This window comes from Protopterus annectens, chromosome 4.part1 (assembly GCF_019279795.1).
Source record: "Protopterus annectens isolate FY-2018-M chromosome 4.part1, PAN1.0, whole genome shotgun sequence".
Classification (NCBI taxonomy): domain Eukaryota; kingdom Metazoa; phylum Chordata; order Ceratodontiformes; family Protopteridae; genus Protopterus; species Protopterus annectens.
Window position 1 is genome coordinate 188,182,203 of NC_056734.1, and position 23,091 is coordinate 188,205,293.

Here is a 23,091-nt window from a genome sequence, read left to right on the forward strand (position 1 = left end):
AAGAACATACTCAAACACTGAAATTGTCTTCTTACTTAGCCCTTACTGTATCCCTAACTTGCAAACAATTACACACAAGCACCCCTAACATTGACCCACTTACCTGTTTTGGGAAAATGTGAATTCAGGGAAGAAAACAGTGCAGTTAACTTTATTAAGCAAGTGAACTTTTGACAAGTGAACTGCTTCCAAATGGAGGTATTGAATTTGCAGTATACATCACTGTGATTAAGCGGCTTAAATGTGATAACTTGGTGTAAAGTAAGCAAGCAAGGCATGCAAGACCAACAGCACACACATGCCTATTTTCAGGGCCAATCAAGGTGCACCCTTTTGTAAATGACTTCCTCATAGCCGCATAGTATTCAAGTGGAGACTTAAGGAATTAAATTCAAGATTGTAAGATAAAGCTTGTTTTCAACTCAGTCTTTACTTTTTTTGCTGTACTTCCAGTCTTTACGACAGTGTTTTTAACTTTACTAATTTTAAATGTTTAAGGGATATATTTTTTTGATATATAACCCCACTTTATGAACTATATCAGCCATCTCACTAGAATAAGTATAAACCGTATAGCAAATCCAATCAGTAAATCTGCAAAGTAACATAGATGGTTCTGCAAATTCCTTCCTCTGTCCTCTGTCCAAACAGTGTTCAGCCTAAGGACTGTGTCACCAGAAAGAGTGTGACTGGGGTTTAGGTCTGAAGAGGAAAGGGATTAAGGGAGAAACAGACAATAAGGAAGGTAAGAAGATCCAAGGCTGAGTAGATGCCAGGTTGTTGTAGAGCCCTGTGCATTTAAATCTGTCCCCCCATCCCCAATTCACACTACAGAAAAGAAAACCAGTATCTGCAGCTGCTAAAAGTTCAAGATGACATATTTTAGTGGTGTCCCACTAGTTGTAATGAAGCTGACCTACATGATATTTTCACAGCACTGACAGTTATAAAGGTTTTCTAGTTAAACTGTGGGCTGTTATGTTGTAGTGGTAAGTGTAATACTGTCTCATGTTTACTTTTTTTTTACTTCTTTTAAGGATGATCGGAAAGGTCATAGAGGAGTAGATAGAGAAGAGGCTGTAAATGCCAACAAGCCTGAAGAAGAAGTGCATGAAGATGAAAACTATGAAGAAGATGAAGAGGCGCAAGAAGGAAAGCAAAATGAAAGAGCAGAGATGTGATGAAGTTCTGCATCTCATTGTTTCTGTTAATCCATGTTACAATAATTTTACAAAAGTTGCTTCCAAAAGGAGTCTTTCCTATGTAGTTTCAGAATTATTTCAATTCGAGAACACACAGCAATTTGACCATATTTCACGCTTTTACAGCCTACCAGTGCATTAGATTAAAATGCTTATTTTAATTACCATAATTTTAAGTCACAGAGAAGATTACATATCAAGGATTATATTTTCTGCTAATGAAACTCTTCACAGGTTTTATCAAAAATTATATTATGATTAATGTCTCAGAGCATAACTTGTGGTGCCATTTGCAATGTTTCTCTCTCTCATAGGTTTGGAAATGAGCATGAGATGTTTCAGAGAGAGGCAATTAAGAACTGTACAGTTAAAAATGTATTTCTTTGATGGTGCAGAAGACTGCTACATCCTGGTTCACTACAGCCAGTAGCAACATATGAAAGATCTGCAGTCTGTATAACAGTGGTGCCTCCGACTTTGTTATCCACAGTCCATACTTACACTTAATGTCATTGTCCTCCCACTGTTGTTTCTGTATTAGAAGTCTAGGTAGACATATACAAAAAGGACTGCAGGTCAGAAAATGCATAGATTTAAGAATGAACCATAATTATTAGAAACACCAAACCAGAACTCTCAGCATCGCATAGAGAGTCTTGGTCTGTTCAACAATGTTAGACTAGGATAGAAGAAGCTCTTGATTAGCCTGTTATGGAGAATAAACTGTAGGGCACCTGAGAAGATGTAAACTCAGGGAGATAAATTGGTGTCTCTTTAATTAATGAGGAGAAGTGTTGCATTACTTCTGGATGATTGTGGTTTAAATTGTTATAGTCTTGTAACTGACCTTCTGGTACTTTCCTTTTTGATATGCCCTGAGAAAGGTGGTAAGTGGTACTTTTTGATATTGTAGTTTTATTGCCCAGAAGTAAAATTCATGTTATCTGAATTATTCCTCTAAACATGATAATAAGGTACTTGATTGTTAACTTGATAATATTAATGTATGAATGATTCAGCCATTATTTTACATAAATGTGTTCTAATTTATGAAGACAGCCAAACATTTTAAAACAGTAATACAGTATAAAATATTCTGGCCCTACAGATATCTGTGTATATGGAAGTCATTACAAAGTCTTACAGGTGGTGCATGCAGCTGGTTCCTGGCATGCTTTTACTTTGTGGTTTGATGCAGTGAGTGTACATGTGATATCCTTCCTGACACTCTCTCATTACATGCTTTTCCTTCATCTCAGGATCACGAACCCATGTGTATGATCCTCCCTCCTGTCATATGCAGTGGCACCCATCTGAAAAGGAGAAAACATGTCTGATACCTTGCTTCCTAGGTCTTTCTTGTAATTTCTACACTGCAGCTGTCATCCCAATGTGTATCATTGCAAAGCTTTTGCATTCACTAACTCACTGACTACAAATTCAAGACATCTTGTGTGTTCTTGAGGACTTCTGATCTGATGTGGACCAGGTCTTCAGTCCAGCTAACCAGATAAGGACAGGTGAGAAGTTGATGAATCATTATGTACAAGTTGTCTGCAGTGGAAGGAGACTAGCACAGGGATCAGTCACAGATTTATTTTTCTTTTTTTGTTAATACTTTTTATTGAAGTTTTCATTGTGTCAACAAAATACTTCATAGAAAATGCATGGAGTGAAAACTGTGAACCACTAAAAATAGTGTACATTATATACAAGATAAAAGAATATAGCAACTGAATGTACCACAATTCCATGCAGAGTCCAGAGAGACCTAAGGTGTAAGATATCAGGAGGTCCAGCTTTGGTTGGTCAAGCTTTAACCTATCTTCAAATCTGGTGTTGGTCATGGAGACAGACTTCAGTGTTGTAAGCTTCCCTTTTAGCCAAATGTTGAGCTCCTACTGTCATTCCTCATAGGACTGTGGTTGAAGCTGAAAACGGTGCAACCTACTATTCAGAAAATGATCGGTGACTTGTTACTGCCTTTTCCCATACTCAAGTACATTTTGGTGGTTGCCTAATGTATTATTAACCTTAGAAGCCTTAAATACATCACCAAGGTTAATGTCTGGTCAGAGGATGTCTTCTTCTTCTGTCACCTTTTTTCCAAGCTGAAACTTGCTCACCATTGGTGGATAAGATGGCTTTAGCAAGCTCTTACAGGTAGTCCAACATAGTTTGGGCCTTTGGTTGCCCATGTTTATGCAGTGTGCTTAGTATGTGCTGGGAAAGGAATAAGGGGTTGATGTAAGAACATGTTTCATTAGTGTGATGCAGTGCCATTGCACAGCCCAGTGCCTGCATCTCAACCTGACATCTTCCAGCGACTCTTCCCCACATTATGGTTCTGTTTTTTAAGCAGATGAATGAAGTTCCTCCAATGCCTGCCAGAGGACAGAGATCCTGGTTGGCCCCTTTATATGTTAGTCAAAGAAGGTATTCTGCTTCCACTTGTAGTTCTTCATGGCAGGAACTGTAAGGAAATTGAGGTCCTTGTCAATAAGATGAACAGGTGTGATGACTAATTGATGACCCTTCCTTTGTGCTTACTGAATTATGAGGTCTTCTCTAGACTGACTGCTTGGATCCCTGTCTTCAGAAAATGCTTATCCAATATTTGGAGAGAGGAGAACACTTAATCTTTTCATGGACAAAGTTTGCCTCATTTGTAGCTTGGGAGCATCCACATACTAGGTATTCTCTTAACAAAAATGTGGCCACCATTTACAACCTTTCACCACTGAGTGGTACTAAATTCCATACAAATGTTCTAAAGCTGACTTCTGTTTGCCATTCTCTTGGTCCAGCATATTATTCAGCTGCCGCAGCATTTGGTCATTTTGCCATAGGATAACAAGTCCAAAGCTATGGATAAGTTTGGCAAAGAGGGTTTTCTTTTTGGGGCTCTTAGCTGTTTGTCTCCTTCTCCAAATTATGTCCTTATGGCCAAGGCTAGTCTCTCTGAGCTTTCAATTTCCATTTTTCAGAAATCTGTGGAGACTCATGTGAATACAGAGTCATTGCTTGACTTCCAAGTACTAACCGTTAGTGTGTTGAACAGTACCACATGGTCTGGTAGGGGACTGTTCTTTTTTTGGGGAGCTTCTTCAAACTGTCTTGGATGCACACTTTGATAAGGGTTCTTTTCCAGGGAACTTATTAGAGGTGAAATGTGATGTCTACTTTGAACAGTATGAGCATACTCTCACCAATCCATCATCTTGTATAACATCCCATGCCTCCAGGAAGAAAACTCCTCCTTGTAGACAGAAGAGATAACCTAATGTTAGACAGTGCTGCCTCCTCCAACTTAAAGACACCTGAGAGACAAGCACAGCACAATAATGCAACATTCATAAATAATAAGCAAGCAGAATGAGACGCAGATGACTATTAAATCCAGAATAAGGCCTTTACTGAGTGCTAAAACACAAGCGCTTTCACAAATAAGCTTCTTCAGGTGTGTGCCAGGACTGACTTTATGAGGCCAGTTGTCTGAATTTGCCCCCATGGTAAGCCACCCCTCAAGACAAGTGTGTCTTAAATGTATTAAAAAAGGCTACTTTCTAAAGCTACATAGCTTTACCAGAAGCAGATAGAAACTTCTGATGTGGTCGTGTTTGCTATACCTCAGAGATGCCACATACCCTGTGCCAGTCTCAGAACAAAGAAGCAACTTTTACTGACATTTTTTTCATGATTATAAAGAAGTAGGTTTCGGGGGGAGGATAGACTTCATTATCCTCAGCAAGCTGCAGCATGCACATCTGATATGCTACATGCTGAATGTTCAGCATGCAGTCCCTAATATCTGTGCTATGTTATGGGCTTTTCTTTTATTCATGACATAAGATGACACATTCTGACATTTCAAGGTATAAGAACCCAGGGGGTTATTGCACTTTATATTGGATCTGCAGCATCTGTAGTAAAATGTGTTGTTATTTGCCTCCAAAATTTGTTGACTGTTTTTGTTTGTTAACCAGGTAAACATACTGTACAAAAGTGCCACTGTTTGGGGGCAGCTTAACAGCACTCTGATTAAATGAGTTACTTCATCAAACAGTAAACAGTTACCATTTGAGGGAATGTAACCCAAGACTACAGGATGATGCTTATTACCAGCCCATATCTTTGATCTTTTGCACCAGCCTGCTATATGCCATTGTTTATCAAAACGTTTGTAGTGCTTTCCTGTCCCATGGTGTAGAGAGAAAGAGAAAGCCCTGACTACATTCCAAACTAGTGTTGGTGGTGGTATTGAAGGGAAACAGTCAGGGAAAGGTGAGAGTGAGTAGCAAATGCTGGCTTGCCTATCCTGGCAGAAGAGAGGCAGCTAGGTGTTCTGTATTGGTGACGACTGCAAGAATATAGGTATATCTCCAGCAGCATGTAGAGCATAGCATGTCCATGCTGCATGTGGTGTGCTGCTTGGTCAGAAGGTTGCTGATACAATGAAACATGCATGCACCTCCTGATGGCAGTGTTCTTAGAGTTCACAAGCTGTTAAGAGGTTGATGATAGGACAGTCTGCGAGACAGTCTGCGAGATTTGCAGGTTGGCAAACTCCATAATACCCATGTCTCATGTCCACCAGGAAAATAATGGGTCACGGAGATCTTGCCCCAGTAGGGGAATGAATGTGTCAGTTGTGTGGTACAAGAAGGAGAGTCATTGGGCCAGTCCTGTGAAATAGCAAACAAACAAGGTGTGCCTTGGTGGCAGAGTTGCTGAAGGACAATCTTCTTGTACCTGAATAACTGGCTAATGGGGCCCTCATCTTGGCTCCCTTTTGGTTGTCATTAACCAGATTTTTCCATGGTTCCAGTCCCTCAGTGTAGTAACAGTTGTGAGAAAGTCACTTTTCTGCTTCTGCAAAGGATTTCCTTTAATAGGTGGGTGCACTATTTCATGTGTCAGTCATCTATCCTCCGGTAAAGGACACACTAAATCAGGGCTTTGGCCTTCTAGAGTAAATGCAGACACAAAAGGCTGCTTGTATTTTGCAGTGCTTACTATTATTTTTGGAAGCTAGTCTTTGCTGTATCCATGGTGTGTTTCTGCATAAGGGTACTTCAGTAGATGTTGTATTGTCATTCCCTGAGTAATTTTCATTACATCTCAGATTGCTACTAGATTTGGATCTTTCCTGTAGCTGTCTGGAATGGTGGGCCTTGTCAAACCAGTCTGGATGTGGGTTCCTTTTTACTTGCTTTGCTTTGACTCACATTCTTGCAACAAATGTGTTATTGGTGGGATGAGGAACATGCATTGTTTCTCCTGTGGTCCAGTGGAAGTGGGTTTCTGTTACATATAGCTCTCTAAGAGCTGAAAGCTCTTGCTTTAGAAACGTAGCAAATTTGTTTGATGCCTCTTGATGTCCTGATGATGGTATTGGACAACCAACTTGTAGTTTGGCATCTGAAAAAAGTGTGTTGGGGTTTATTGTGTTCCTCTTCCTTCTGCTGAGCAGTCAGTGAGCCCACCAATCAAGACATTTTCTTTGTGGCATTTTATATCCCAGAGGAGTCAAACCTCATTGCAGACTTGCGGAAATAGTTGAAGTCTTCTGAAAATGTGCCAACAGCAGATAAGTATTCACATTGTCTTCAGAGATTAGTCTGCTAGCAATGTATTGCCCTTCACTTGTGCAAGCAGCTGATGTCAGCAGGATGCCTTAATCATTTCCTGCCTGAGAGAGATCTTGTCACACTCTCCCATTGAAGACCCTTTCCTCCCGTGGACAATAACTTTGCAGTTGACAGATCAGTCCATTAATCCTTTGGAGTCCACTGGGATGGCAGTTGTGAAAGTTTGTATTTGGAAGATAGTGGTGGCGATCACATCTGCCAGGCATCCATTAGTTCTTAACCACTTTTCTTTGAATAGGGATTTCAAACTCTTATTCACCCAGTTTATTAATTTTCTTGACTTTATTCTAGTTGATAAAATGCAGAATGCAGAATTAGGGACACCAACACATACTCCTTGGATTTACACTTACAGCTGAGACTGTATTACTGGTAACTTTATCTGTTCAGTAAAAAGTAAGACCGTATGTGTTCTTTTCTTCAGGTATGGAGAGGTTGGTAATTGTTGACTACATCCTGTTCAGGTGCAGTCAACTGAATTGTCTTTTTCCATTATGTGACCATCTAGCATTTAACCAGTGACGATAAAGGGTAGTTCTACTAGATGAGAACCGTAGTTGCTTTCATTGCTTCTTTCAGTATGTATCCATTGTAAACATATGTGCTGGGACTATCTACTCCATATTGCATGCATTTACCAAAGCACATTGTCTGCCTTCTAATGCATTTCTTGTATCAAACAATCTGTCTTACATGCCTGCCTTCCTCCATGTAGGGATATGCAAATACTGCAGTGGTTCTGAAAGCAAGATGTCAGAAGTACATGATTATTCATTATTTTATGCTACTCTTAAACAGTCATCTGCACTTTTTCTAACATTTCTCATTGTCACCTTTATAGACTTTTGTTTATGCAGATCAAGACACACTTCATCTTTAGATGTGCTTGAAATGGGAAATATGTATCTGGTGTGCTCTCCCAGTCCAGCAGCATAAAAAAGGAGACTCTAATCTGAATGCCCACTGCAGAGAGGCCTTCTCAGGACTGAGCCGATATACTAATGACTTGCACCACCATTCATTTCTTTAGCCATCTGTATAATACTTCTGGTGCACACTGCAATAGTTTCAGTTCTCATGTAAATCTGTACAATTTTGAAGAATCATGTTGAAGGTCAAGTTTATGCAGATTAGAATATACATCCAACCATTGGCAGCCCCTTTTCCCCATTTTTATTTTCTTACAAATGTTTGTTCACATCTCAGCATTTCTAGAACCTCTGTAGACATCTGAGGTTGTTCTAACCATCTGTCCCCATTGATTGCTGTCTTGACCACATGGCTTTCTGCTTCACCCCAAGAATCATTATTGGGTGGTGCTCTGCCTCTCTCCTGTATAGACCATATTTTTAGTTCATGGGTAGTTACACAATGGAGAACCTGTCATACGGACTACACAGCTTCTGTGTATCTGCTTGTTTTCACATTTTCTTGCCCAGAATGTTGAAGGAAGCAATGGGTGTCTGTCAATATTTGTGTTGTATAGGAATATGTACTCATAATTTCTTGAGTTTCTGCTTATCCTGTAGCTTGCGTTTGTATAGGTCTCATATCAACTATATTTTAAATTCCTCAGTATGTTGTGAGCACCATCTAATGTGCATAATCTAGCTTTCCCCATGCATCCTTGCAGTAACTCAAACTTAATTTGAAATCCTGGAGCTCAGTGAATTTCAGAATTAACTTTGCAGTGATTGGCTGGTCAGCTCTTTCACTGAGACAGACCATTCACCTTCATAAGTGGATGGCAAACAACTTGCAACTTTGCTTTGGTAAATAACTTTGCTCGTGTTGGCAAATACACCTTCATTTAATGTTTTGGGGTATGGCATAAAATAAGTTTAGATTAGATCCCCATCATGTCAGATTTAGTGTGTCAGGGCTGCATTGTCAGTGTCCACTGCCATAAGCAAAATGTTTCTTGATTTTTCACAATTCTCTGGTACATTTAAGCAAGAGAGGAAACTAGATGTTCACAATAGCAACACTGCTATCAGTGATCTGTTGTCATCACTTTGTAAGTGATTTTAGTTTCCTCACTTTTGTGTATTTTATAAAACCTGATTTCTTTCTCTTTCTCTTTTTCGTTACATTATTTTCTATGCAGCTGAACAAAATTAAGGATGAGATAGCAGGTAAACATAAGAGCATGTTATAAGTTACGATCCTGCCTTTAGAAATAAATGAGATGAGCCTAAAGATCACTGCCTGCAAATATCATGTGGTAGATGCAAGGGCAATGGCATAGAGAGGTAAAGCCCTCACTACAGTGCAGGCAACTAGGGTTCAGTTAGCATCCCAGGCATCTGAGGCACTGACTGAGAACAAGCATGCATGTCCTGGGAGGGGAGGAGGGAGGGGAGCATGCATGAGGCACACAGTTTGGTTAGATTTTCCTGGCAGAGGCCAAGGAAACAACAATGAAGTATTTTCTGTGGGTTAGCAGAGCAACTTGCTGATGTCCACTTCCTTGCAGAAGTAAAGAGCAAATCAGTCCTGTCATCCCATTGCATGCATGTTACTGGGGCATGCATGGCAGGGGGATGAGTTGGGAAAACACTCTTGGCAACAGTGTGACACAGATCCAGGATGCCTTGATCTCCACTGTAGCCCAACCCCTACGTGTAGTGTGCTCAGGGTAGGCTAGGAGGGCAGGAAGAGACACCAGGGTCCACTGATGGGCATCTGTGGGATACAAAAAGAGTACAAAAAGTATGTTATGTGGTAAAGTGTACAGATATTCAAGTCTTGATTAACAGACCACTCAAAACATTCACAGCATAACATTTGAAAGTCTAAACAATGCCATCATTGTTGGGGTCAAAGACAAAATAAATTTTTGTAGGAAAACATGCGACACTGTATAAGCATCATGATTAAAATTGTTTTATCAATGAACATTATGTTATCAGTGTACAGCTGTAGTATTCACTGGGAAATGTGTTGCAGGCTGATGCGCTGGTTATTGGAAACTTTGTACTAAAAACATTTTGAACTGGTGTTTCGTAAATTAAATGTTAATACCACTGTAAAAGAAATGTTTCACTAGCCATGCAGTATTTACTTGCATGATTACTGGTTAGTTGTTGTGTACTAAGGTAAATGCATAATGGCTCACATATGGTATATTATTTTGAAAAAAAAGTGATGCCCTCAAAAAAAAAAAAAAAAAAACAAATGTTACTGAGCTTTTATTCATCTTGACACTGCTAACCCTTACAAAATGTGTTCTGAATTTTTAGTAGATGTATTTTATTTTGAGTCACGTTTTCCATAATAATAATATTTTGGATATTTATAAATGGTTATTTGCCTCATATTGATAAAAAAATATTTGTTTTTTGTTTCAGATTTGAGCAGTGTGCCATTTCATATGTTGTGTTTCCATTTTAGTTAAACTTTTTAACTAAATTAACCTAGCACAGGTCACATTGACATGTGAAGGTAAATTGTTTACTAAGTTGGCAGCACTGTAATATGTATATTATGTACATAATGAATCGTCAGAACTCTTATTTTGATAAAGTACTTTGTATTTGAAATGCCACAGTTGCATTATTTAATAAATAGCAACATAATTTGAACCTGGTCAATAAAGCTGAGATTGGGTCAGCAGATTACAGCCTGTGTGTATTTTTTAGTGTTATACTTTGTATGCATTTTGTTACCACTTATTGGTTAGTAATTCCTTTTCACAATATGTGATACAATAGCAAATGCAAATTTGGTTTCTACAGGAATGTGCAAAGTATTTCTCTAAATCTATTGAAGTGGAGCATTGTGTTTTGATATTATCACAAGCTTAGCTTTGACATCGGACATGGTTGTTCCCTGACACTGATTTACGATATCCTTGCTATAACCATTACATATTTCCCCTTCACATGCATTTTTGATCTGTAGGAATGTTTCCTCAGTGTTTTACTACCATCAAGTGCCTTTAAGATGTGCATTTGAAAGGAGGAGTTCAGCAAAAGATCCGCATATGGCCTGATGTTCTTCGTGTTTCACTGTTGCAGTCATTACCTTTGGGTAATCTGCTGGCAGGTAATCAGTCGGCCTGATTAACAAAGTCTTGGGTCCTGCGTCGGTTGCTGTCCCTTCTTCCATGATGTCAGGTCGTCAGGGGAATAAAACATGCAGCCGACACCATTACATCAGTCTTTCTTGCCGCGCGGTGCCCAAAGCAGAAGCAGTTTGCAAGTGCCGGTCGGCCGACCCCTGAAATTTTCGATGTTCATCATGTTTCACTGTTGCAGTCATTACTCTTGGGTTATCCTGCTGGCAGGCTACCCGCAGTCGGCCTGAATTCCAAAGTCCTGGTCCGGCGTCGGTTGCTGTCGCCTCTTCCCTGACGCTAGTGCACTAGAGGTATAAAAGATGCAGCCGACACCATTTTCTTCAGTCTTTCTTGTTGCACGGTGCCCGAAGCAAAAGCAGTTCACAAGTGCCGGTCGGCCGACTCCTGAGATTTTCAAATCCGAATTTCAGAACCGAAGTCTTCATTAAAGCTAAGTACCCCATTGGGGAAACTTTTTTCTTGCTCCAGACCGATGTCAGAAAAAGTTAACAATTGTATTTCTTGTGGGAAGCAAATACCTCATAAGGATTTTCACTCTTACTGTATTCCTTGCCTAGGCCCTGACCACAATGTTGCTAGCTGTTGGTTTTGTGCTAGATTTAACCAACGCACTATTAAGTGTCGGTTCGATTTTGCATTTCATTACTTTGGCCGAAGGTTTAATTATATAATGCCGTCTGAACAGCCGATGACCGGAGTTTACAAAAAATGCAAGGACAAGGAAAAGGATAGGCATCCGAGGTCCAAAACCGACGACGAGGCATCCGTTAGGCCAGTCGCCAGTTTGCCGGTTCTCAGTGAGGAGCTTTCGCAGCCCCTGGCGCCCGTTACCTCAGAGCCACAGGCCGCTTCTGACTCCCACGTGGCGCCGACTGGGCCTCTGGATACTCAAGGTATTGGACACTCAGAAATCATTCCCTCAGATGGGTCCGGAGCCGCTGAGCAGGCATCGGCTTCTGAGGTTGTCTTCAGACCTACACAGTTATATGTTAAACCATCTTCAGCTTCAAAGACAAAGACTAAAGCAGCTCTAAAGACAAAGAAACAAGTACAGCATTCTCCTACTCAGACTTCCATGCCTAAAAAACAGATGCTTAAAATGGCCGAAGACCTAATTACTTTGATCAGGGGTTCCCATCCCCCTCCTGATAAGAGGCCTAGGCAAGAGACCGAATATAATTCTTCTGATCAGGTTTCTATTTCCCCTAATTCCTCTTCTGAAAAGGGTTATTCTATTCCTCCATATGAGGATTCTGATGCTGAAGACTCCATTCCTTCAGCCTCTCCTCCTAAGGATTATTCTTTTGGGGAAACCCTGCATACCATGAGGGAGCATTTCCACTGGAAGAGCCAAGATTACTCAGAATCTAAGAAAAGACTCAGAGACTTTCTGCTATTACTGCACAGACCCCTTGCTATTCCACCTGTTCTAGACATTGTAGTTGATGTATTTTCAGAGTCCGGCCTGTCCCCTGACTCTTTACCCCCTGCACCTGCTAAGCCTGACAGATACTACAGGGTCCCAGATTCTCATAAATTCCTATATAAAAACCCCTCTGCTGACCCAGAAACTATATCTCAGGGTCTCAAAGGGGTCAAAGCTTACACTGCAAAAAACCCTGTCCCCTCTGATAGGGATTCTAGGGCACTGGACAGATGGGGGAAAAAAGTTTACACTTCTGCTACCTTGGCTGTAAGGGCTTTAAATTGTCAGATTCATATGCTTAAATGTCAGCAATACTTAATGTCACTGCTTAAACAGAAAATGTTGACAAATTCTGAATGTTCAGAGAACAAGGAAATGCAGGATTTATTGCATGCAGCTGAACAAGTGGGAAAGCATACTTTGCAATGTGGTTATGATTCACTGGAGGCCTCTTGCAGGGCCGCTGTTACAGGTTCTATTATTAGAAGGCATGCTTGGTTAAAGGAACAGAATCTACCTAATCATTTTAAAGCAAAATTATTAGATGTTCCATTACAGCATGATACTTTGTTTGATGCTAAAGCAGAAGAGGTGTTGAAGAAAATGGAGGATAAATCGAAATCCATGCAGACAGTTAAGGATTTTTTTACAGGTACAACCACACAAATTTAGCAGGAACTGGCCTTCCAAAAATTGTTCTTCATTTCCAGTGTCAGACAGGCCACAAAGAGGCAGATACAGACGTCCCAGAGGCAGATCTAAGCCCCAAGGCTCATACAGGCCTAAACAATGGGGTGCTCCTACCTCCAAAAGCAGAGAAGACAAATCACAACCTTACAGGAAACAGTCCCAATGACTTTCCTCTGCCAACTAGCACTTTTTTCACCAAATTGGCAAATGATTACCCAAGACAAATGGGTCTAGAACATAGTGTCCCAGGGCTACAGGTTCCATTTTCCCACCCTACCAAGGGCAAAAGGTATGCCAGACCTGCCACACAATCAATGGGCAGAGGCACAAAAGCAAATTACAGCCCTCATGGACATGAGGGCCATTCAACAAGTACCACAACAAGAGCAGGGGCAAGGATTTTACTCAAGACTTTTCTTGGTGCCCAGAAAGGACAAAACCTGGAGACCAATACTGGACCTGTCTATACTAAACACGTTTCTGGAGGTTCCAAAATTCAAGATGTTGACTCTACAGCAGCTACTGCCCATGCTGGGCAAGAAGGCTTGGCTTGTAACTTTGGATCTAAAAGAGGCATACCTGCATGTCCCAATCAGACAATCTTGCAGAAGATACCTCAGATTCATAGCTGGCTCAATGCACTACCAATTCTCTGCACTGCCCTTTGGCTTATCTACTGCACCCAGGGTCTTCACGAAATGCCTGGCACCAGTAATTGCATTTTGCAGACAAAGAGGAATTCAAATATATCCCTACTTGGACGACTGCCTTATTCAAGCAGAGAACAAAGACATTCTTCTAAAGCATCTGGTGTTTGTAAAAAGATTACTAATTTGCCTAGGGTACACAGTAAACGAAAAGAAATCAAAACTAGTACCCCCTCAAGAGATAATATTCCTGGGTGCAAGCTTAAATACAACTGCGCAGATGGCTTATCTCACGCCAGACAAACAAAGGTAACTGACTTCTTACTTCAAAAAGTTGGCGACAAAGACCCAGTTATCTGCAAGGAAAATCCTGCAGGCCTTGGGCTTCATGGCATCTTGCATTCTACTAATTCCATATGCCAGACTGCATATGAGGAAACTACAATGGTATCTAAAAAGTGTTTAGACTCAGCATTGCCACAGCCTGGAAACAGTAATTACCCTCATTCCCTGCCTGCAACAGGAGTTTCGATGGTGGGCACAGACCTGTCACCACAACAGAGGTCTGCCATTCACTTCACCCACAGGCAGACAGACACTGACAACGGATGCATCAGATTATGCCTGGGGGGCCCATATGGCAGGAAAATGTATTCAGGGCACATGGCCTGCAAGCCAGATGCATCTTCTATCAATCAAAAAGAGATGCTAGCTGTTCCGAATGCCCTGACAGCTTTCAAGGATCTACTTCATCCAGGACAGCTATTGATAAAGACGGACAATACTACGGTCATGTGGTACATAAACAAGCAGGGGCCAAAAACATCAGGCCTCCAAGGAGAGCACCAATTCTGGCATGGGACCTCAATTATGTCTTGGAAAAACTCACACTGCCTCCCTTTGAGCCAGCCTCAACAGCTGATATAAAATTCATATCCTGGAAAACAGCTCTGCTCCTAGCAATAACCTCTGCAAGACGAGTCTCGGAGTTGCAAGCACTCATGGCTGTGGAACCTTTTATAATTTTTCATCCAGACAGGGTTTCTCTGAGGACAAACCCAACATTCATGCCTAAGGTGGTGTCCAGTGTGGCCCTCAACCAAACCATTCACTTGCCTACCTTTTATCCAAACCCACAGAACAAGGGTGAGAAAATTCTGCATTCTTTGAACATACACAGGCAGCTACGCTTCTACTTGGACAGAACTAAAGCTTTCAGAAAGACTGAGCAACTTTTAGTGTCATATGCTGCAGGATCACAAGGAAAGGCTATCTCAAAACAGACTATTTCTAAATAGATAGGTCATTGCATCCGTTTCTGCTATTCTCAGCATGGCAAATCAGTGCATAAGGGCATTAGGCCTCATTCTACCAGAGCAGCAGCCACTTCAGCAGCCTTCCTTAGAGGAGTACCAACCAAATATATCTTAGAGGCTGCAACTTGGTGTTCAGTGCACACTTTTACAAATCACTACCACTTACCTCTTTACTCTAAATCCAGAGCAGGCTTTGCCACTGCAGTGCTGCAGGGCCTCATAGCCTCTCCTAATCCTATTTAGCTCAGCCACCCATCCTCAGCTTTGGGATTCAACCCAAGAGTAATGACTGCAACAGTGAAACACGATGAACATAGTACAGTTGTGTACCTACCATAAATGTAGATGTTCGAGTGTATTCACTGTTGCAGTCAAATCCCTCCCTCCGTCCCCCTTTCTTTTGCTGGGGTTTATCTGTACTTCTCTATTCTATACAACCTATGTGGTGTATTTGCTTGTAGATGAAGGAAATATTTCTTTACTGCATGTATGTTTATTGGCATAATATATTTAGCCTACCCTTTTGGGGGCACCTGACATCTGGGGCAAGAAAAACTGAAGAAAATGGCATCGGCTGCATCTTTTATACCCCTGGCGCACTGACGTCAGGGAAGAGGCGACAGCAACCGATGCCAGACCAGGACTTTGGAAATCAGGCTGACTCCGGGTAGCCTGCCAGCAGGATAACCCAAGAGTAATGACTGCAACAGTGAATACACTCGAACATCTACATTTATGGTAGGTACACAACTGTACTTTTTCGAGTTTCAGAACCGAAGTCTTAAACTAAAAGCTAAGTACCCCGTTGGGGAAACTTTTTCTTGCTCCTTACCGATGTCAGTAAAAGTTAATAATTGCATTACTTATGGGAAGCAAATACCTCAAAAGGATTTTCATTTGTACTGTATTCCTTGCCTATGCTCTGATCATAACATTGCTGTCGGACTTTTGCTAGATTTAATCAACGCACTATTAAACGTCGGTATATTTTTGCTTCTAAATATTTTGGCTCACGATTTAACTATCCAGAAATGACGTTGGTTAGCAATCCGACTACTGGAATACCTAAAAAACGCAAAGAAAAAGACAGAGACAAACCGTCGAGGTCCAAAACTGACGACACTTCTCCTAAGCCAGTCGCTAGTTCGCCGGTACTCAGTGAGGTGCTTTCGCAGCCCCTGATACCAGCTACTTTTGATTCGCAGACCTCTACTGAGACCCATTCGGAGTCCGGTATGCCACGAGATGCTTTGAGTATTGAACCCGCGGATGTCTCTACCTTAGATGGGTCCGGAGCCGCTGTGCAGGCACCAGCTTCTGAGGGTGTTTACAGGCCTAAAGATTTGTATATTAAAGCGACGCCATCTTCAAAACTAAGGCCAAAATCTACTTCTATGTCTAAAAAAACGACGCTTGGGCCATGTGTGCAGGCCCCAATGCCTAAAAAAAAATTATCAAAATGGCTGAAGATTTAATTACCTTGATCAGGGGTAGCCAACCCCCTCCTGCTAAAAGGCCTAGGCAAGGCACTGATTATGAATCTTCAGATCAGGATGCTATTTCTTCTGATTCTTCTACTGATCAGGATTTATCTATACCTACTTATGAGGACTCTGATGCAGAAGATTCCATCCCTTCTGCTTCTCCCCCCTGAGGATTTCTCTTTTGGAGAAACTTTACATACCTTAAGGTAACATTTCCACTGGCAAGTCAGAATTTCTCTGAATCTAAAAAGAGACGTAGGAATTTTCTTTTTCTTCCTCAGCATAGGCCTTTGGCTATACCTCCTGTTCTAGACATTGTTGATGTTTTTTTCAGAATCTAGTATGACTCCTGATTCTCTGCCTCTGGCTCCTAGTAAGCCAGACAGATACTACAAGGTTCCTGACTCCAACAAATTCCTTTTCAAAAACCCTACTGCTGATCCTGAAACCATGTTTTCAGGGTCCCAAGGGCATTAAGGCCTCTACTGCTAAAAATCCTATCCCTTCTGATAGAGATTTCAGGTCGCTGGATAGATGGGGTACGAAGGTTTACACGTCTGCAACCTTGGCAATCAGGGCTTTAAACTGTCAATTTCATATGCTTAAATATCAACAGCATGTCATGGGACTACTTAAACAGAAAATGATGTTAATCTCTGACTGTGTGGAAAATAAAGATTTGCAGGATTTATTACATTCAGCTGAACAAGTTGGAAAACATACTTTGCAATGTGTTTTTGATTCTTTGGAGGCCTCTTGCAGGGCTGCTGTAACTGGATCTGTGCTAAGAAGGCATGCTTGGCTCAAAGAGCAAACTCTGCCTGACCATGTTAAAGCAAAATTGTTGGATACTCCTTTACAACAGGACTGTATCTTTGCTAATAAGGCTGAAGAAGTGTTAAAAAAGATGGAAGATAAAGCTAAATCTATGCAAACTGTGAAACATTCCTTACAAGTGCAGCCTCCAAGATTTAGTAGACACTGGCCTACTAAGAACTGGTCCTTTCCAATTCCCTCAAGAGCCACTCAAGTCAATTCCAGACATTCCAAAGGCTCCAGGTTTCAGTCTAGGACAAAACAATGGGGTGCCTCCACCTCCAAATATGGAAACAACAAGCCACCCCCCCCTATGGTAAACAGCTTCAATGACTTTCCTCTGCAATCACCAAGCACTTATCTTTTAGCCGTCCCTTTGGGAGGAAGACTGGCACTTCATGCATGAAACTGGCAACTTATTACCCAGGACAAATGGGTTTTAAATATAGAATCCCAGGGATACAGATTTCATTTCCACACATTGCCAATCCCAAACTGATGGCCAGATCTGCCCCAAATCAGTGGAGAGAGGCCCAGAAACAAGTTCTGTCCCTCATGAATATGGGGGCTATTCAACCAGTACCAGAAAAGGAAAAGGGACTAGGTTTCTATTTGGACATTCCAAAATTCAAGATGCTGACTCTTCAACAGTTACTACCTGTGCTGGGCAAAGATGCCTGGTTGGTAACTCTAGACTTAGAGGATTACATGCATATCCCAATCAGGGAATCTTGCAGAAGATACCTCCGCTTCAAAGCAGGCTACTTGCATTACCAGTTATCTGCACTGCCCTTTGGCTTATCTACTGCGCCCAGGGTCATCACAAAGTGCCTGGCTCCAGTAATTGCATTTTGCAGGCAAAGAAATATTCAAATATGTCCATACCTGGACGATTGTCTAATTCAGGCAGAAAACAAGGACATTCTTCTAAAGCATCTGGCCTTTGTAAAAAGGGTTCTAACTTGTCTAGGGTACACCATAAACGAAAAGAAATCACAACTGGTACCCTCTCAAAAAATTACATTCCTGGGTGCAAGCTTGAATACAACTGCCCAGATGACTTACCTTACACCAGAAAAGCAAATTCAATTGGTAACTTACTTCAAACAGGTGGCCACAAAAACCCTGCTATCTGCAAGGCAAATTCTGCAAGCCTTGGGGTTCATGGTCTCCTGCATTCTTCTAATTCCATATGCAAGACTGCATATGAGGAAACTTCAGTGGTACTTAAAAAGTTTATGGAGTCAACATTGTCACAGCCTGGAAACAATGATTTCTGTTATACCTTGCCTGCAACTAGAGTTCCTATGTCACAGCCTGGAAACAATGATTCCTGTTATATCTTGCCTGCAACTAGAGTTCCTATGGTAGGCAGAAGCCTGCCACCAAAACAAGGGATTGCCATTCACTCCACTCCCTGCCACCCAAACCCTAACTACAGACGCATCAGACTATGCTTGGGGGGCTCATCTGGCAGGAAAGTGCATTCAGGGCAAATAGAGGCCAAATCAAATGCTCCTACATATCAATCAGAAAGAGATGCTAGCTGTACAGAATGCTCTGCCAGCCTTCAAGGACTACCTTCATCCAGGACAACTAATGATAAAGACAGACAACACCACAGTTATGTGGTACATAAACAAGCAGACGAACTAAGCAGAAATCTTATGGACCCACATGAATGGAAACTGGAACCACAAGTTTTCAACATGTTGACATGCAAATGGGGGGAGCCCAGACATGGATCTTTTTGCTTCACCACAGAACTATCAGTTGAACAAATTCTGCACAAGAATTCATTACAAAAAAAGCTTGGAAAGTGGATGCTCTTTCATTCACCTGGAAAATCCTATTAGTCTATGCTTTTCCCCCTCTGCCTCTGCTCTCCAAAGTCCTACTAAAAGTCAGACAGGACAAACCAAAAATGATTCTGCTTGCTCCAGACTGGCCTCACCAACACTGGTGCCCACTCCTGCACAATGTGTCACACCTTCCTCCATGCACCTGCCTCAGACACCTTACCTACTGTCTCAGCAGAACTATCAAGTTCTGCACACTAAGCTCCAAACTTTGAATCTTGCAGCGTGGCGAATCAAGTAATTTCACCCTTGACAGCTCTCAGCAAACCTGTGATGGGTGTCATTTTGGGGGCTAGAAGGCCTAGTACTAGAAAATATTATGCTGACAAATGGAAAAGATTATGTGCCTGGAACCAATCACAAGGAATAAGCACAGCAATGCCCAATATTCTTCAGATTCTGCAATACGTAACTGAGATGCTTCACAAGGGCCTATTTTTTTTTCTTCCATAAAAATCCATGCCTCTGCCATTTATTACAACACAGAACCTCCCCTCTTCTCTCATCCTCTGCTAAAGCAGTATCTCAGAGGGGCCAAAAAATTAAGACCTCCCAGGAGAGCACCAACTCCTGCATGGGACCACAATTTTATTTTGGAAAAACTCACACTCCCTCCTTTTGAGCCAGCTGCTACTGTGGACCTAAAATTTCTCTCTTGGAAAACAGCTTTCCTTTTAGCAATCAATTCAGCTAGAAGGATTTCAGAATTACAGGCTCTAGTGGCAGTAGAGCTTTTCATTATTTTTCATCCAGACAGGGTGGCTCTCAGGACCAATCCATCTTTAATGCCTAAGGTGGTATCCAGTGTGGCTTTGAATCAGACCATTCATCTGCCAACTTTCTTTCCCAATCCACAGAACAAGGGTGAGTGGATTCTGCATTCATTGGATGTACACAGACAACTTATATTCTACTTAAACAGGACAAAATCTCTAAGAAAATCTACACAACTATTGGTGGCATTTGCTGCAGGGGCAGAGGGAAAGGCTATTTCAAAGCAGACTATTTCCAAATGGATAAGCCATTGTATTCGTTTCTGCTATATGCACCATGGTAAACCTATCCCCAAGGGGATCAGATCTCATTCCACCAGGGCTGCAACTACTTCTGCAGCCTTTCTCAAAGGGGTTCCTACCAGAGGCATTCTAGAAGCTGCTACCTGGACCTCAGTTCATATGTTCACCAAACTTTACCATCTACCTCTCTTCTCTAAATCCAGAGCTGGCTTTGCCACTGCTGTCCTGAAGGGCCTTATAGCTGCTCCTGATGCTGTATAAATCCATCCTCCCAACCATAGCTTTGGGATTCTACCCAAATGTAATGATTGCTACAGTGAAAGATGAAGAACATAGTACAGTTGGGTACACTTACCGTAAATGTAGATGTTCGAGTGTATTCACTGTTGCAGTCCTGGTTACCCACCCTACAACCCCCTGTTTTCCTCTTACTATACCTCTCCTTTCTTTTACTATGCTTAAAAGCCTTTTTGGTATATTTGCTTTTGTTTGGAGGTATATTTTTTGTGTTTTAAATTTTATATATATATATATATATATATATATATATATATATATATATATATATATATATATTGCTCACCATTTGGGGGCACCTGATATCTGGAGCAAGAAAAACTGATGTAATGCCGTCAGCTGCATGTTTTATACCCCTGACGACCTGACGTCATAGAAGAAGGGACAGCAATCGATGCAGGACCCAAGACTTTGTTAATCAGGCCGACTGAGGGCAACCTGCCAGCAGATTACCCAAATGTAATGACTGCAACAGTGAATACACTCAAACGTCTACATTTATGGTAAGTGTACACAACTGTGCTTTTTACACATTTGGACCCTAAAGGTTCCTTGGTACTTAAGGCTATGGCTTGTGCTGGTGATTTGACAGTGCCTAATGATCGCTGAAGTAACGAAGTGTGTTGAACAAGCAAATTTTGCACTTTTGGAATGTAAACTGCACAAGTCACTGAAGTCTTCTAATGCCCGTGTTTTTCACATCACTCTAGCAGGAATTATTTGTCAGCAAAACAGTGCCTTCCCATCAGGGAAGTATATTGTTAAAAATAAAGGCCTTTTGTGGTGTTTGTGGTGGGGTTGTTTAGGAGCCACAGTTTGTTACAGTAGTTATGCTGTCTCTTGCAACTCATACCTAGATTGACCCTGCAGACAGTCATCACTATTAGCGGAATTTGCAAGGTAGAGGAGGAAATGGAATTAAGTTGCCAGGTCTGTCTTCAATATCACACATGCTGTAAGTAAGTTGGAGTGTGCAAATGAATGTTTGAATAGGTGTCTGTTGTGAAGATGTGCAAGGTCCTATTCTAGTGGTTATTGTATATGTGGGAATGTTCACAGTTTAGAGGAAGGGCTAGTTAAGGGGATAGATTTAGTGTTGTGCATATTTGTTGCATGCAGCCTCTTTTTATCTTATGTAATGGTACTGTTAGGGCAACAGATTTTAGTAATGAAACTGTAATATGCATGTTTGGGATTAGGGAAAGAGATGGGATTATTATTAGAGGGAGCACACAGGAATCAGGTGTTGCCTTACACTGAACTTTTCAGTACAGATGCCTCAGAATCACTCAAATTTCTCTTATACCCCAAAATGGCCATCCAAGAGACTGTCGTACTGATGCAATTCTGTTTTTTCAGTCTATTGGTCCTTTCCATAAAATGTAGTTTCACTTCCCATAATATGATGCAGCCTAGACATTATAAGTTAAGTTTTTTTTTATTGGTTGAAGTGATAGTTCTCCGAGTCTTTGGCTTCTTAGAGTATGAAATCAGTGTCCATGCAATGTTTTACTGAATTAGTTTGATTTGTGATTTGTATAACCTGTTATAAGTCTCTTATGGTCTGTTTGCATTCTTTTCAATACAAAACAAGTGACTATCAGGGTTTTCAAAAACACCCAAATTATAGATGTCAGTTATTAGCCCTGTTTTGTAGCTGTTTCACTTATCTATGACAGATAGTTGTTAGTATAGAGCCAGTAAGCAAATACTAGCTGCTTGTCATTTTATAAGGTGCTTGATTTTGTATAGTTAAATGGATAGAAGAAATATTTCTGTGGCCAAAGTGAGAGTACATACCAGTTTGTTAATGCAGTCTTGCAACATAACTCATCCCTTTTCTTCATACAGAGATTTGTTGAACAGCTAACTCTTGAAAATAATTTTACTTTATTTTTTTAATGTATGCTTTGCAGTACATCAATGGTCTTAGTGAGACGTACTGTCCGCATATAAAATTGTGGGTGGTAATGAAGAGTTAATGCAGGTTGAGACAAATCTGCAGAAATATTGTGAGGTATATACAGGGAAATGCAAATTTGTGTTCATTAATACATCATATTAATGAAAAATAGTATATATACCAAGAAACCTTGAGTCATTTGGAAAAAGAAGCAACTGTGGAAGTGTGAAAATATAAAGAACAAAATGTAGAGATTTTTGAAAGGTATAAAAAAGAAATGTGGACATGGGAAAGAAAGAGGGATGCAATATAGTGGAATATTTATGCAAAGTAGTAAACCAAATTAATAAACACAGCAAAAGCAGCCTCAAAGATATTTGAAGAGAAATACAGGCAAAGACTCCCACATGTGGGGAATTTCACAATACAAAAATTAAGATCACAGTGGGGGGAACATAGAACAGAAGCAGGGGTGTAGACAAGATTTTTAAATGTGTACTCTTAAGGTCCCGTACTGCTGATAACCCCCACACAAAATCATCCATGCTCCCCCACCCTCCCAAATGAAAGTACAAACCTACAGATATTTACACATCAAGATAGCCAGTCCTACAAAGGTACACTCATGTAAGGTACCACAGACACCACAGCTCACCTACAGACTTCTCTTTTGACTACTGGAGGGAGCTATTTGGTGCTCTGG

General features: G+C 41.0%; 1 protein-coding gene across 3 annotated transcripts in view; it reads left to right on the forward strand.

Moving 5' to 3' along the window:
* Positions 1–10,468, forward strand: part of GOLIM4 (golgi integral membrane protein 4) — a 2,181,480-nt gene extending 2,171,012 nt beyond the window's left edge. For all 3 annotated transcript variants that reach the window (XM_044070089.1, XM_044070090.1, XM_044070091.1), the window contains one exon: positions 1,038–10,468. In XM_044070089.1, the coding sequence (XP_043926024.1) occupies positions 1,038–1,181 (144 nt within the window). In that variant the 3' untranslated portion in view covers positions 1,182–10,468. The remainder of the gene's footprint in view (positions 1–1,037) is intronic.
* Positions 10,469–23,091: the final 12,623 nt, after the last annotated feature.